Raw genomic sequence first — 15,399 nt, 5'->3', positions numbered from 1 at the left:
GCTTTCATGTTCATATTTTCTTGGACTTTCCCACATTGTCCTGCCTATTGGTCAATCCAGTGAGTGCTGTCAAAAAAAGCTAATAATTGTAGCCAATCACAATCACCAACAAGACAAAGCTGAGGGCTGTTAACAGACAACCAGAAAGTTCAGCACCAAGTGTGCATATTTGAGCCCGTATGTATACTTTTAAACTTTCTGTGGATTTGAGAAAATCCTAAATAATTTCAAAAGTGTGCACTTAAGTCTTGTTTTTAAAAGATTTGTGTTGTACAATCATTCCACTCTAGAAAACAAACAATTCAAAAAACTTATTACAAGCCATGGCTATAACATTCATGCCCATGATGAGTGAAGATGTTGTCACGGTACCTGACCCCAAACTGTGGGACCTCAGCACTTAACCATTGACCAACAGGCTACACAAAATACACAAGGAATTCATCATCCATCACATGGGATTTTTTTAAAACAAATCTTTAAATGACTGCATCCAAAAACACAGAGAGAAAAAATGATGGTGCTATTATCTTGACAGATAATCAAACAGTGTTGGCAGTTTTTCAGCTTTTTTTATTTCCATTTTCTGCCAGTGGAGTTTGAGTTTCTGCAGGTGTGGATGTTTTTTTAAGCTTTCATCATCCCATCTAATGAACCAGATGGTGTTTAGATGAACCCTTTCCCCCTGATGCATCACAGAACTTTTTCATGAAAGGAATGATTGAATCTTCATAGAATCACCAACATCCAGGATACTAATATGTCCTGTATGTAACACCACCACAAATCAAGGGGAGTGAAGAAAAAAGCAAAACTGTTTCTAATTTAAGAAACAAATGAGGCAGATGCTAATTTAGCTGTATAAGTGTATAGTTTATAAGTTAAAAAAAATTATAAACACTGTTTTAGGTATAAATAATGGGATAGCGATTTGGTGACAGAGCGCTCATTAATGATGTAACCAAGTCAGCTAAGTGAAGCAATTATGGAAATGCCTTGAAGTGCAATGCCACCATTTCAAATAGACTCCCATTCAATAGTCCCAGTCAACTGCTTCATGAAATTGTAAGTAATTTTCCCCACATGTCAATAAGATGTCATTAGCTAAGGTCACTCCTTCCAGTGAGTGTACTAGCTGTCTTCTTCAGAGGAGAGACATATGTTCCCCCAGTCACGTTTCAAGTGTTGCTCACAGTTTCTTCTTCATGTCCAAATACAGCCAAGTCTATCTAATGGAAAAATAAATAAATCAGTGGAATGCAAAATAGGGCAATGCCCACAATGCCAATCTGCTCCAGAAATGGGTGACGTCATGGTGGCTACGTAGTTCAGCTTTCTGCTAAACATGCTTATTATGCTTTAACCTTTTCTGAGTTAGATGTGAAGATTAAAGGCACGATCGTATCCGTCCTTTACTTGAAAACATACAAAACAGTTACCCTGGCTTTGCTGAGGCTATAATCTATCACCACATCCAGACTTCACTAGTTAGTTTATGTAAAAATAAAAAATGAGACTTTATAAAAAGGAGTGGAGGAGTTCAAGTACCTTGGGGTCTTGTTCGCGAGTGATGGGAGAAGGGAGCCGGAGATTGACAGACGGATTGGTGCGACGGCTGCAGTGATGTAGACGCTGCACCGGTTTGTCGTGGTGAAGAGGGAGCTGAGTGTAAAAGCGAAGCTCTCAATTTACCGGTCGATCTACGTCCCTACCCTCACCTATGGCCACGAGCTGTGGGTAGTGACCGAAAGAACGAACGGCGGAAATGAGCTCCCTCCGAAGGGTGGCTGGCCTCTCCCTTAGAGATAGGGTGAGAGGTTCGGTTATCTGGGAGGGGCTCAGAGTAGAGCCGCTGCTCCTCCACATTGAAAGGAGCCAGCTGAGGTGGTTTGGGCATCTGACAAGGATGCCTACTGGGTGCCTCCTGGGGTCGGTGTTCCGGGCATGTCCCACCGGGAGGAGGCCCCGGGGCAGACCCAGGACACGCTGGAGAGATTATATCGCTCGGCTGGCCTGGGAACGCCTTGGTGTTCCCCCAGATAAGCTGGAGGAGGTGGCTGGGGAGAGAGAGGTCTGGGCTTCTCTGCTTAGGCTGCTGAACCCCACGACCTGGCCCCGGATAAAGCGGATGAAGATGGATGGATGGACTTTATAAAAACAGAAAACACTATTGAATCTCACATTAAAGTTTTGTGTGCTTGAAAAGTAATATTATGCAGTAAGTAATCACTTCTCTTTATGGCCTTTGTATTTTATAGATTTTTAATATTGTTTTATATTACCTCTGCAGTGAAGCAGAATTTTGAGGGTTACAGCTGCATGTATTTACAATTCTAAATACTGCACTGTTTTATTTAAAATGTTCATTTGCAGAGCATTTTTATTCAAAATGTCTTATTAAAAGTATATTAAAGTTGAACCGCTCAGTAAACATCCTTGAAAGTTTAATTCAATTTACTTGAATAAAAGCATTTATCTACACAGAGAGTGTACATTGTTCAAAACAGTCATTGTCAACTTGTAAACAATTAATGAGGTATTAAATACTCTAAAAGAAGCTCTTACTGAAAAGCAGCCATCCTATTTCACTTTCACCATCACGCAGCGAACAAGCTCGAAGAACCGTCCTTGTATTTCATGCCTGTACAAGATAGATTCTCTGCCAAGGCCAGCAGCTTCGCACAGCCTTTTGTGGCCTCCTTGCGTGAAGAAAATTGGAGCCACTTATTTTAGGTCGTAGGTTCAAGCTAAACCACAAGCTAAATCAAACTCGGTGACTCCCTTGAGCCGTAAATTTGCTTACAGTTACTGTCACGCATAGACATTTCCCTAGGTTCTCCTGTTTTTATTTCCTAATTCCCTCTTATAGTTTTTAAATTGAACCTTTAAGTTGTGTTAAGCTGCCCAGCGGTAATGACAGAAGCATCGTGGTGAGCAAGTTCTGCCAAACTATTTGATGCTACTGTACAGCAAGGTTATTGTATGTTTGAAGTGGAGCACACTCATTAGCATTATAATCTTTTTAAAAGTCCTCCACATCCTCCTTCACTTCCTTCAATGCTGCCTCTCTTTTATAAGCTGACTCGAGCACAGCAGGCAGGCAGACATCAGACTTTGCAGCAGCTGCCCCACGGCACCAGACAGATAAGCGCACGCGCGTGCACACACACACACCGCGCGTGCACACACACACACACACACACACACACACACACACACACACACACACACACACACACAGAGAGAGAGAGAGAGAGCAAGAAAAGACAGAGCTGAACGTTTAGAACTTAATCAAGATACATTTTTAACCATCTACTTTGCTTATTCTTGAACATACTTATAGATATTAGCATTGGAGCACAGAGGAGACACAAGAGTCAAACATTTCTCACAAACACCCACAAATAATTGTCCACATCATAAGAGAACAGACACACAGAGTAATTGTTGGTTGCCGGCTGGTAGGCAGCATCCGGTGCTTTGGAGAAAAAGGAAGTGTGTATCTTTATAACAAGCTCTCTGAAGGAGGGAGGATTGCAGTGAGGTGTTGTAGCTTTTGATCTTTTAACAGCTGCTAGTGTTGCAATTTTTAAAACTCCTACTGGAAAAAGTTGCTCAGTGCGAACTTTGTAAATGTTTTCATCATCTCCCGTCTAAGCTCCATAACCTTCCAGTTATTAATGACTGTATTTCCCCTTTGTCAGCAGAGTAATAATAACAACAGCCCCCTTTTGGCATGCACCATGTGATGTAAGCTGAAACATGCTGATTGTGAACACATATGGTATGCATCCACACGTATAGACTGAGGAGTCAGCCTCGGCAAGCTCTCCCCACCCCCACCGCTCATTGTGTGCTTTTCTCTCTCTCTCTTTTTCATGTAAGCCATCCTTTTTCTCAAAATTCTTATTTCTCATTCACTTCTTTTGGGTCCAACTTTCATTGTGAAAGAGAGACCTGGAACAGTACGATACAAAGATGCAGACGTAAAACTGCTGCAAGTGTACAAGCCTGTAGATTTACAACAGCTGCCAAGGGGAGGAAACCCTGTTAAAAAAGAGGACTGTTTTATTGCCGTTTGACACATAATCCCAAACAGTACATGCAGAGCGCAAGACTCTGAGCTGCAACGCTCTGTGTCTGGAAAAGACAGAGACAGAAAGATGGTTTTCGCTTCAGCATTCCAGGCAGGAATGGTTTATTTTTGTTGGAAACATAATTGTCTGTGGCTAGGATTTGGAAGTACACGTTACCCGCCAAACTGCCAGGAAGTGTACATGTGGGTGTTACCGCCCTCTTATGGTGACCTAATGAATTGGAGTTTTGCACAATACAAAGCAGTAGAGTAAACTTGGAGGGCCGAGATGTTTTCTTCCCCCCAGGGTGTTGACACAGTGCAAATGTGCTATGCTGTCACAAGGCCTGATTTCATTGAGAGAGCACAATGGAATTAAATATTGCATAGAAAGAAAGTTAGAAAAGGGAAAGTCAGAATGAAAAAACAGTGGGAACAAGCCATATACTGCTTTCATGGATCAGAATAGAGCTAGTGTTTTGTTCAACTACATAACTGCAGGATTTACAAAATATGACTTAAGAAATGTGTGTCAAGAGAAACATTCTGTTCAAAGTCCTAAACAATGCGGAATAAAAGGATATCGCTGAGACTTAATGGATTAGTCCGATGTTTTAGAAAATATACTTAATAGCTTTTTTGGTGAGAGTTACATGTGAAGATCCCTAACACCGTCATGTCTGTGCAGTAAAGCTCCAGAACTGAACGGTGATAGTTTAGCTTAGTACAATGACTGGAAAAGGATGTATTAAGACTCCATACAATCCCAAAGTGGCTAAAACTGCATATACAGCAGGTATAATGAGCATTGAACACATTACCAAATCCCATGCAGACTGTTTTTGTGTGAAAGAATGGGCCAGTGTCACACCTGAGCAATGCAGCTTCATATACAGTAGGCAAACAATGTAGCTTCTTCTTACAGGAAGCTGTCATCACCAACAAAGGCTTTTGTACAAAGTATGAAATACATTTCAGTAAATGTATTCAATATGTTTTCCCTGCGTCTTTTCTCATTATTAGACATAATTTCTAGACATCTATGATTTGACTTCTTTGCATGTGTGGATTTGATGGGTTGTTAATGACAGTCGATGAGAACTTCATGCCAATAGCAGCTTTAGAAATATATTTACTCAGAAAATTGGTGATGTTTTCAATACTTCTTTTACATGCTGTAAATTAGAATTTTTCTCTGTGTCGTTTGAACCTATGCATAGACAGTTGCATTGTGAAACCTTTTACACATCAGATTGAATGGATGGATGCTTTGTCAGTCTCAGAATTTTTGCTGCTGCCCCCAAATAGTGCAAAAAGTTGTACTGTATCTGTAGCAAATATACTCAATATTTGGCATTGAAATGTTCTGTACACTCAGTGATCTTTCTAATATTTTACTGTATTAGCAGTTATAGTCGTCTTCTATGTAAATGTAATTATAAAGCTACAGTACTTGGAAAAAATGTGACATGTGGAGGACTTTCTGTGTGTTTCGGTGGGTTTTTTTTCTCTTACAAGTCAAAGAAGTGCAAGTTGGGGTTATCAGTTATTTGAAATTGCCCATAGATGTGAATGTGATCATAGGCTAACATTGTCATGTTCTTATTCCTGCGATGGCAGATGGTTTCATGAAGTTTTTAGTCATGAACCAGTTTAGCTGTATTGGGGGAGTGAGTCGGTAGTAACATGTGGTTCTCTGTGACCATTAACCACCTGCAAGTTTACTGCATGGGAAAAACTGATAAGAGTGCAGATGTTCTGTGTTCCCCCAATGACATCTGATCTGGAAGAAACTATAAAATATAAACCTGGGGGCCCCTTTGACATATAGAAAAACACCCTAACAGCTAACTCTGTTGCTGAATAAGTATGTGGTGGTTACCTACTTGGTAAGCTACCAGCCTAATTCTTATACTAACACACAATCTATGACAGAAAATCACAAAAGTGAGATTAACAGCTCAGCCCAGGTGTGCATTGCTCCCCTACAGAGGTGGCCATGGTCTTGTCCACCCTGAAAAAACTGTCCAAGAGTATTAAAGGGTCACTTATCAGTGCTTCAACTCAGAAAAAGGAGCTAAAGATTTTGCCATCTAGTAAAAATGTGGACCTTCTTGGTGCTTACTCTTACCCTCGCTCTTAGGCTATCCGAAGCTAACAATGACACAGTAGGTGAAGAAAAGCTCATTATAGCCAGAGCTAAACTGCTGGTAAGTATAGAGCAAACTCCTGTGAAGTGAAAAATGAAATCTACACATAATATTCAAAAAACAAGTGAGGAAATAGTGTGCATGGTGATGGATAGGTCTTGTGCTGCAGTTTATTTTCTGCTGTAATGTGACACCTTTTTTGTCACCTTTGATCACATAAAGAATGAGATATGTACACTCCTCTTTGTCATGCTGTTTTAACAAATGTCTCTTGTCATCCCTGCAGGCTCCCAGTGTGGTCGGATGAAGCATAAAGAAAATGCCTGAGCTCTATCATTTTCTCATGGAGCGAATGGCTTTATAGTATCCTTGTATTGTTTTCATGTTCCTCAGGATTCTTTGCTAAGCTGTGAGCTTTCCACAAAAATCACTACTGATTTTCTCATGACCTCTTTTGTAAACAAAACAGTATTCCTAGCAAGCTGCCAAGTTCAGTGCCAGCTCTGTGAGCATTCCAAGTAAAAAAATCATGTTAAGTGAGCCTAAAAATAGCGAAACAGATGGATATGCCTTGTTCTTCACAACCCCCCCTACCTGTTTTCCTTGATCTGCTTTTTCCTGTGTAGCCACAACTTGGAATATGATTCATCGGAAGAGAAGAAACCCCGTCTGATATTCTACAATGAAAAGGATGAGATTGTTAAGGTGAGAAGTGAGTACAGGGACCTTTTATTCCGCTGCCTTGTGATGGAGCTTATCAAGAGATGTCAAACAGGATTCATGTGGGAAGGTTTCGATATTACTTCATGTGATATCAGATCATCTGTCAGATACCAAGAAAGAGGATGTACTTGAATGAGAGTTAAAAAAAAATACATACAGTATATGAACTTGGGGATTCTGAGAATGGAGCAATATTTTTTGTACCGAGACAGGAGAGTTGATGTGACTTTGAAAATTGTGTGCCTTGAAAGCACTTCTCACATGTCATTTATTTTTCCAGGGTAGAAAACCCCTGTTGCAGTTATTGCCCAATTAGCCTCTCCATTAAAACCAATAAAAATGAATTTTCTTAATGCTGGCCTACATCGAAAAAGAGCCAGGTATTACTGCTTTCTTGAGTAAAGCCTTTTAAATTTTCCATCTAAAGCTTCGTTTAGAGGCTAAAGTTTTTCTAATGTGGCTTCTCTGGGAGATTATAATTTGACTTTAGGTAAGGAGAAACAAAAAAATAGCTGGATCCTCTAAATCTGTAGTGGCTAAACACTTCCAAGTAAAAACAGGGGTTTAGTAAATCATGTTATATCTACATATACAGCTAATATACAAGCATTACTGCCTTTAACCACGTTGTGAACCAAACATGTCTGCCCTCCTGTGTATGTGTATGTGTCTGTGGATCAGACTGTTTCTGTGAAGAAAATGAAGGCAGACGAGATCAGCAGCTTGTTAGACTCACTTGGCTTCTACAAGAGGTCCAAGAAAGGGGAAGAGGTGCCAGAGGAGTTTCAGCATTTTCCCCTGCGCGCCCCCAGGGACGAGCTGTGATGACACCTTGTGGCCAAACTCTGTCTCTGCACCATGGTCACAATAATGACGAGTGAGGCCCAAAGGCCAAAATAAGCCAGGCACCACTCTGATGACTCGCTGGCCGGGTGCATTGAGCAGAGTCTTATGTCATTGTGTTTATCTGCAGAATTTAAATAAAAAGACTATAAAATACACCAAAACCTGCCAGAGTGAACCTTCGCTTTAAATATGTGTACAAAGAATGTAGAATTTTCAAACATACTGCAAAGAGTACGTGCAACTTTATCTCTATAAAGTTTAAGTATCTGCTGAATTCCCTAATTAGAAAATCAAATTATCATCATAGATGGACACTAACTTCAAGTAAGCATGCAACTGTTTCAGGCTAATCTTCAGCCCGCCTCCTTCACAATAATCAGATTAGCAGTAGCGTCTGCCAGCATGTGCCTTTATGTGTCCACTTGTATCTCTTCTAGCCTGGTATTGTGCGATTGATTAACTTAAGACAAAAATGAGCAACAGATACTGAAAACATATTTTTGGAACTGTAAACCTCCTGACTCCTTGGCTCTGTCATGATCACCACCTCTGTCAACAATGCCTGTGTTTTACTCGCCTGTTCCCGAAAACCTGCCGCTGGGTCTGGTGTCTATGGGAGGTTCTGTGTTCACAAACAACAGGACAGCAGACAGTGACTTCACCAGGGAGCAAGAGGATGCATCTGGTTAGTTTGTGCTTCCAAAGACTGTTTGGAACTTTAGTTTAATATGTTTACTATACAGCACAATGCTATCTCGTACTGGAGAATGTAAAGGCAGAGATCAGAGATTGGACAAGACATCTTATGACTTAATTCTCAAGTAAATCACAGTGCGCAGATTGCTTCTTTTTAGATCTGTTGTAACGTCAGCTATTAAAGGTTTTTCTTCGTTTGGTCAAATTTCACTTCAGTTTTTCAACTTAATGTTTTGTGCACTGTTATTTGTCTTGCAGTGGTCAACGAGCTGGTTTCTCACCTCCCCCTTCAAATGCTCCTGTATTTCAATATGTTTTATTTTCCTTGTTGGTGGTTTTCAGCTGTGTTCATGCTGGAAGTAAAGGTTAGTGCCAAACACACACAAGAGAATAGAAGTATTCCTCTTGAAGTCAACAGTTCAGGTTTTGATGAACCGAATCTATTTACTAAGCCCAGTGTATCAATTCGAAAACGTTTGACTTTGGCTCCATCTAGTGGTGTCTTCAAAATGAACACTAAGCCTCCTCACATAAACTCAGAAGAGGCACAAGCAGTGAACTCAACATCCACTGTCTTTTTGAAAAATAAAACTTGTTTCATCAATATTTTGAAAAAAAAGTTTACATAAAAATCTAACATGCCTGTGTGTACACACACACACACACACACACACACACACACACACACACACACACACACACACACACACACACACACACACACACACACACACACACACTCACTCCTTGATCATGCTCATTAATTACAGCCCTTCACTTTTGCCAGTTCTACTATCTTCCTGGGTACTATCAAGCTCTGCTCATTACTGGGATGATCCTACTAACGGTCATCGAAGTGGTTCGACTTTATCTGAGCTACACTGGCAACCTCAAAGAAAAGGTATTTCAAATTTATATCTTGCACTGAACTACATGAAGCTCTTTTATGAACCCTGAAAAAACACAGAGGAGGAAACTGCGGAGTTTTCTACCTGCTTGTGGCTACAAGTGCCTACTGAGTTTTAGTGAATGTGTGTCTTTGCTTTCATGTGGATTCAACCAGAGCACTTGATGGATGACTGCTGCATCTTTTCATCGTTTGTGCACGCCAACCCAAATTTTCTCTCTTTTCCTCCCTGTCATCAGGTGCCAGAGCTGGCAGCCTTCTGGCTCCTGTCTTTCATGTTCCAGCTGCCAGTGCTGCTGTTCTTCCTGACCGATGAAGGAATTATCATCCTGCCTCTGGAGAGAGCTGTCCACTCCCTCTATCTCCTCTTCCTGCTCGCCCAGATCCTGGCCTCCTTCTTGGCACTTAGAACCATGACCCGAAAGCTCACCCTGCTCTTCCATCTGCGGCAGCTTGGCAAGGTGGACAGCTTCCACCACACAGGGATGAGCCCAGTATATGGGCTTTCTTATCACCGCAGTGTGCTGCCAGTGTCAGCCACCCAGGATATCTACAATTAAAGCAAACATCCATCCTTTCCTAATAACATAGGTATCAAATCTAGTGTTGTAGGAACCACATATTTGAAACTTTCCAGAAAATCTTCAACAGCTGCCAAAGCATGAGTGTGAGCATTCATTTATTATTTAAAAGAAAGCATTTAGAAACCACCTATTTTGTAAAACTCTGCTCTGCGGGTCTGTGTTTATTATGACTGCATAGAATTCAGAACTTTTTAGGCCACTGTTGTGCTGAAATTTGGGTGCTCTAGATCTTTCTGTATGGCTTTTGATGGTGTATAAAATGACAGACCTTTGAAAAATAAAATAAAAATCACATACTAACTCTGATGCCACATTCTGACATTTACTGATGTTTTTAAAAGATGAAAAACAACATTTTAGCCCAAGCCTCAATGTCAAAACTTGATGCCACGTCAGCCAAACTGTCATGGAGTGACACATTTACAGGGGAGTAAGGTAAAACACACTATCAAACAATAAAATTAGATCAGAAATACAAGGCAGTACAGTGCTTGTGGCTGCTTTCATCAGTATTATAGTGTTTCCTTTTTTTCCTTTCCTTTCTTAATGATGATGGATGATGGAGCCTGTAGTGTTGGTGGAACGGAATTATTTTGCCGAGGCAGATTACCTTCTTGCCCACAAGAAAAGTTGAGTCTCTCCCCAGGTATATTTCAGCCTATTTCTGGGAGGACTGTGATACTTCAATAAAAAAAGATTTCTAATTTATCTCAGTCATGGCTACAGGATGCCGTATTACAATCTGATAAGTGGGTTGCAGGAATCAAATTTTTTAAACCTTGTACAGTAAAAGAGTGTAAACTGAATTGTAGCAGAACTGTGTTAAATATTTATGACCACACAGTGGCAGTCAGTGACCAAAAGAGGGATGGGGGATCATCTGACAGTGTTGCAAAGTCCAATGAGTATAGATTATTATGCACCACATGTCCTGATCAGGAAACCCTCTGGCAGAGAATTAAAGGTTAGCCCTGTCTACATTCGGAAATGAGGTATTTTTTTAATCGTTTTTAACTCCAAGTCAAGTATACATGAAAATCAATAACATCATTTTAATTGTAACCTCTTACTTCTAATTGTCATTGTATATGCCTGACTGGTTTTTAAAATAACATTGTTGTGTGATTTAATATTTCTTTCCTGGTGAGAAATTATTTAGGGAGTGGTGCATTAAACAGATAAGAACCCGGTTACTTGAGAGACACAGTTTCTGTGATACAACATGCTTATTCCGCTCTACTTTACATTCAGGAAACAACAAGCTGCAGTGGTTGCTGCATGGTTCATGGAGAGGAGGAAATAGAAAAACCTTTAGAGGGTGGAAATTATGCACTGTATGCAGAAGCAGATGCGTAAACGATACCCTAAACATAAGCTTGCATATTACTGCATCTTTTAAAAAAGGATTTGAACCCCTCCCCCCTCCCCTCCCTAAGAATTCAAGAGTTAGTTGAACATAAACTGTAAAGCCATAAGTTGTATTTATGTATTTATGTATTTATGTAACTTTAGAGAGTTTAAGGAAACAGCCATTAGTACTGATAACGAAACAGCTTGGTGTGGTGTTTCCACCACAACAGCAAAATAAAGTAAACCACTGATAAAAACAGAAAAAAGTAGTTTAGTCATGATTTTATTATTAGCAGCAGAATCTAAACCCATAAAAAGGAAATAATTTAAAGCTGCTGTCATCTGCAACAGCATAAATATGCACCACAAAAGTGATTTATGGCCATATTTAAACATGCAAAAATGTGTCCCTGCATCTTTGTAAGCATCTACCTGCACAATATATTTACACACAGTGTTTAAGTGGGGATTCTTTTAAAGACTACAGAAGAAATAATTACCATGTCAACCCTCCGGCATCTTCCTTTTTTAAGTCTAACTAGTGACTTGAGGGGTGATGAGTGTGTGTAACTGAAAGTTAGAGCATAGGTTTTTGATAGGAACGTGCATGGACATCTCCACTTATGCCGGGTTGTATCATTAGTCTCTCACTTCATCACCTGATTAGGTTCACCTGCCTGCCTGCCCAGCTGCACCTTGGTACCCATTAGTTTTTCTCAGTTTTTATACATTGGGTAGTGTTCGGTCCCAACTGTTTGAACTAGTGATGCAGCTGCTGTGATTATGTGTTCCAGCATTCACACCTCAGACCATGTTTCATGCTTTGACATTTTTAACACTAAAAGTCACTGTCATAAAAATAATCGTACATGAATTCGTTGTGTTTGGCTGAATGGTTACAGTGCAGATCATGCTGAAATTTGTTTCCTTCAGCACTAGGAAAAAAAGAGTTTGAGTAATTTGTCATTACTTTGAATTCCTCCCACATTAACTAGACAATTGTAGAGAGTAGGAGCTGATTGTGGGCTCTATGCTGTTTTGAGTCAGATTTTAAAGAAGAACTACTGTATTACTTCATAGCTTTATAGAACAAGTCAATTCATGTGCACAGTGATAAATCATGTTTATTGTCTTTATTCTCCTCAGTAAAGTCAAAGAGGGACAAAAAGAGAAAAGGTGGACTGAAACTATTAATAAGAGCTTTTTTTTCAATGTATGTATTTTTGCCACTAAACATTCACTGTGGCTACTAAAAGATAGTAGTACAACAGTCTTGTTTTCATCTTTATTTTAGCATCATGTTCAGACTTTCCATTCTCCAGAGAGTACTTCATGTTCATCCTACTTCTCTATATATCTGGTTTTAATTATGAACTCCTATTAGGTGCTGCAGAGTGAGATTATTCAGCTGGTGGGGAAGAAATGAAATAGAAATCACCCCCCTGGAGACACAGTGGTCACATCTGAAGCAGCTCCTTGCACCTTTTCCCTCATCAAATCGCCTTTCTTTAGCACGCACCGAACAATAGCCTTTAATAGTCTTGTTGCATTTTCTTTTTCGTCTCACTAAACAAATTGCTTGCCTCATGCTTTTTATGCTCTTCTGCAAAAGTTTTCTTCTTCCCGTCGTGTCCAAAATTCAGCAGCATAGCTCATCGTCAGCCGTGCATTAGTGAGAATGTCATCACCTTAATTATGATTGGGTACAGCTCAGAGGTAATCACAAATGTGACTGACGAGGCTGTGCTAAGCACCAGCGGGAGGCAATATCCAAGACATCACAGGGACATCCTTATGCCTTATTTCAGTAATCCTTCATGGTGGAGAGCTTGCCAGTGCTGCCAAGATGCCTGGAAGTGTTCCTGCCCTCTCAATTCCAGGTGCTTATACAATGAGCCTTACCCTCACAGACTATTATAGTCCAGCTTCAATATAAATTATGGTGAGAAGTTGTTAGTACCAGTTACTAAATCGTTAGGGGTTTTTTTTTTGTTTCTTTTTTTATGCTAATTATTTTCTATAAACATTTTTTGTTGTGATGAAACAATAAATGCTTCTTTGGCTGAAAATACTTTAGTAAAAATGCTCGATATACTGTTGTTTAGGTAATGTCTGCTTGGGTTTGTATTGAAAGGGCAATCAAAACTCTTCAGCCCTGCTGGTGTTGCTTTCTGAATTAGACAAAAGCCAAAGCAAAAAAAAAAAAGAAGTTTGGGACCGCTATTCAGCACTGAATTAGGTTCAGGTATTACACACACAGAAATGCCACACAATAAAATTTTCAACTTAAAAAGCAAATCCAGCATATATAAAAAAAAGGAGCTGTCTCATAGCCTGAGAAAAACAAACCTTTAAAGAACTTTCAAAACACTTCAAGTTTCAGGAGAAATTTTCCTCAGAAACAGCTGAGGACAAGGACTTGCAGGTGTGGCTTATGAAGACTGCGACACACTTAAAGTACTTAAACTGTTTTTTCAATTTTACTCACTTTTTTTTCACGTTCTTGTTTAAAATATTAAAATGTTTAACTGTCTGAAGCCTTCTTGTATTTTGTTTCCCCCTTTTTTTTAAAGACTTGTTAAATAAATAGCACATTAGCAGCCGACCCTCCTCTAGAGCACACCGCTATACCTCTATAACCTGTTTCCATTAAAAATTGAGGGGAATTTCTTTCAAAAATATACAACGTCTAACAGGGGCTCAGTGGTAAATCCTCTGGGATATTTTTCAATCTTGTTTTTTTTAATTCATTTTCCTAGATACAGTTGGTTAGACCTTAGTGTCTGCAAAGAAGGGGCAATACGGTAGTTGATGGAGACACATGTATGGTTCTGTTATTTGATGCCATTGTGATGACCCAGCTGCTTCACCAGTCAAATCAGAATAAGCAGAAGACATTTTATAGAGGACACATATTGCTCAATTACTGACTCTAAATGATATTGGGCCATGAAATTCAAATTTCATTCATAAGCCACTTATATTGTCTCCACCTTTACAGCCTGCAGGAAACGCGACATCACACTGGCAGGCAGGGAATATTGAAACTGGACTGAAATTGGCAGCTGGATATTTTCAATTTGGGGTCTGATTACCTGGGCGAGTGGAATGGCAGGGCAATTCACTTCTCCCTGTGGTTTAAACGGATACTCAGCATACAGTACAGATGGAATATTTTATCTATAGCAGCAGTATTAAATCTGAGGGTTTGATGACATGGGAGAATCTATTGCCTTGAGTGTAAATCGAGGGGCGCTGTTTTTAACAGCCTTACTAAACACTAATTTCCAGCTCTATATTGTTATATCTGGATTCCATTAGAGAAGTAAAAAAAACAAAAAAAAATCCTGCCCTCCTGTGATTGGCTGCCCCTTCTCTGAATTCCTATAAGCAGGACCCAGTGCTCTAATGTGAGCATCTTCACTTCCAGATTAAGATTTTGAAAACAAGCTAAGCAATAGTTGCTTGTTTTGAAATGGCTCTTTCTCATATCCATCCATACATGTTTGCATCTGAATTACATGTGATGAGAGTGGATGGTTATCGACAACCAAGATTACAGCAGGGTGTCTGCTGAGTAGATCTTTAAATCTTCTAAGACGATAGTGAATTTTAGATAGTCCAACACTCTTCACTGCTCAGAAAATGTAACTCTTACATTTGCCAACCAACAGCTGAAATGTTCAGCAGCAGAAGTTGTAAATCCTCTTTCATTACAAATGATATTTAACTACACCATTGAAGCAATCCATCTGCCTGCCATATTCCTTGCCCTTAGTGTTGTAGTAACAACTGAATACCTCACCATCTGACACACAAACATAAATACAGACGATCTGACAGATGCATTAGCTGTGATAAGGTTTTTTTGTTTTGTTTTTTTGGAATGGTGGCATAATAATGATCATTGTGGGAATAAATAAATACATAAATAACTGATCTGAGATTTGAAGGCAAATATCATGCGATGAATAGTCCCCCATGCTCCCATATTCAACCACATGTATCTATTGATTTCTTCTGAAACAGCCTAACTTCTTGTGGATGCTGAAGATAATATGGGGAATT

At 39.7% G+C, this 15,399-nt stretch overlaps 2 protein-coding genes across 2 annotated transcripts; both read left to right on the top strand.

Annotated features, from left to right (window-relative positions):
* Positions 1–6,120: 6,120 nt before the first annotated feature.
* On the top strand, positions 6,121–7,947 carry selenoe (selenoprotein e). The gene is made up of 4 exons (XM_082555087.1): positions 6,121–6,285; positions 6,512–6,588; positions 6,852–6,930; positions 7,630–7,947. Exons 1-4 carry the CDS (start codon positions 6,178–6,180, stop codon positions 7,771–7,773), a joined length of 408 nt encoding a protein of 135 aa, XP_082411213.1. The 5' UTR covers positions 6,121–6,177; the 3' UTR covers positions 7,774–7,947.
* Positions 7,948–8,022: 75 nt separating this feature from the next.
* Positions 8,023–10,286, top strand: LOC309719167 (transmembrane protein 17A). Its single transcript, XM_082555086.1, has 4 exons — positions 8,023–8,479; positions 8,749–8,855; positions 9,278–9,391; positions 9,637–10,286. The coding sequence occupies exons 1-4, from the start codon at positions 8,353–8,355 to the stop codon at positions 9,955–9,957; spliced, it is 669 nt and encodes a 222-aa protein (XP_082411212.1). The 5' UTR covers positions 8,023–8,352; the 3' UTR covers positions 9,958–10,286.
* Positions 10,287–15,399: the final 5,113 nt, after the last annotated feature.

This window comes from Aulonocara stuartgranti (assembly GCF_965226115.1).
Source record: "Aulonocara stuartgranti genome assembly, chromosome: 12".
NCBI classification, from domain to species: domain Eukaryota; kingdom Metazoa; phylum Chordata; class Actinopteri; order Cichliformes; family Cichlidae; genus Aulonocara; species Aulonocara stuartgranti.
Note: the sequence above shows the minus strand (reverse complement) of the source record. Positions and strands in the feature narration are given on the sequence as shown.

Bases quoted from the DNA above. Each gene is read 5' to 3' on its own strand.
- LOC309719167 (XM_082555086.1), top strand. From the start codon at position 8,353: ATGCCTGTGTTTTACTCGCCTGTTCCCGAAAACCTGCCGCTGGGTCTG. The intron at 8,480-8,748 runs GTTAGTTTGTGC...TTTGTCTTGCAG, and splicing joins GGAGCAAGAGGATGCATCTG to TGGTCAACGAGCTGGTTTCT. The intron at 9,392-9,636 runs GTATTTCAAATT...CCCTGTCATCAG, and splicing joins CTGGCAACCTCAAAGAAAAG to GTGCCAGAGCTGGCAGCCTT.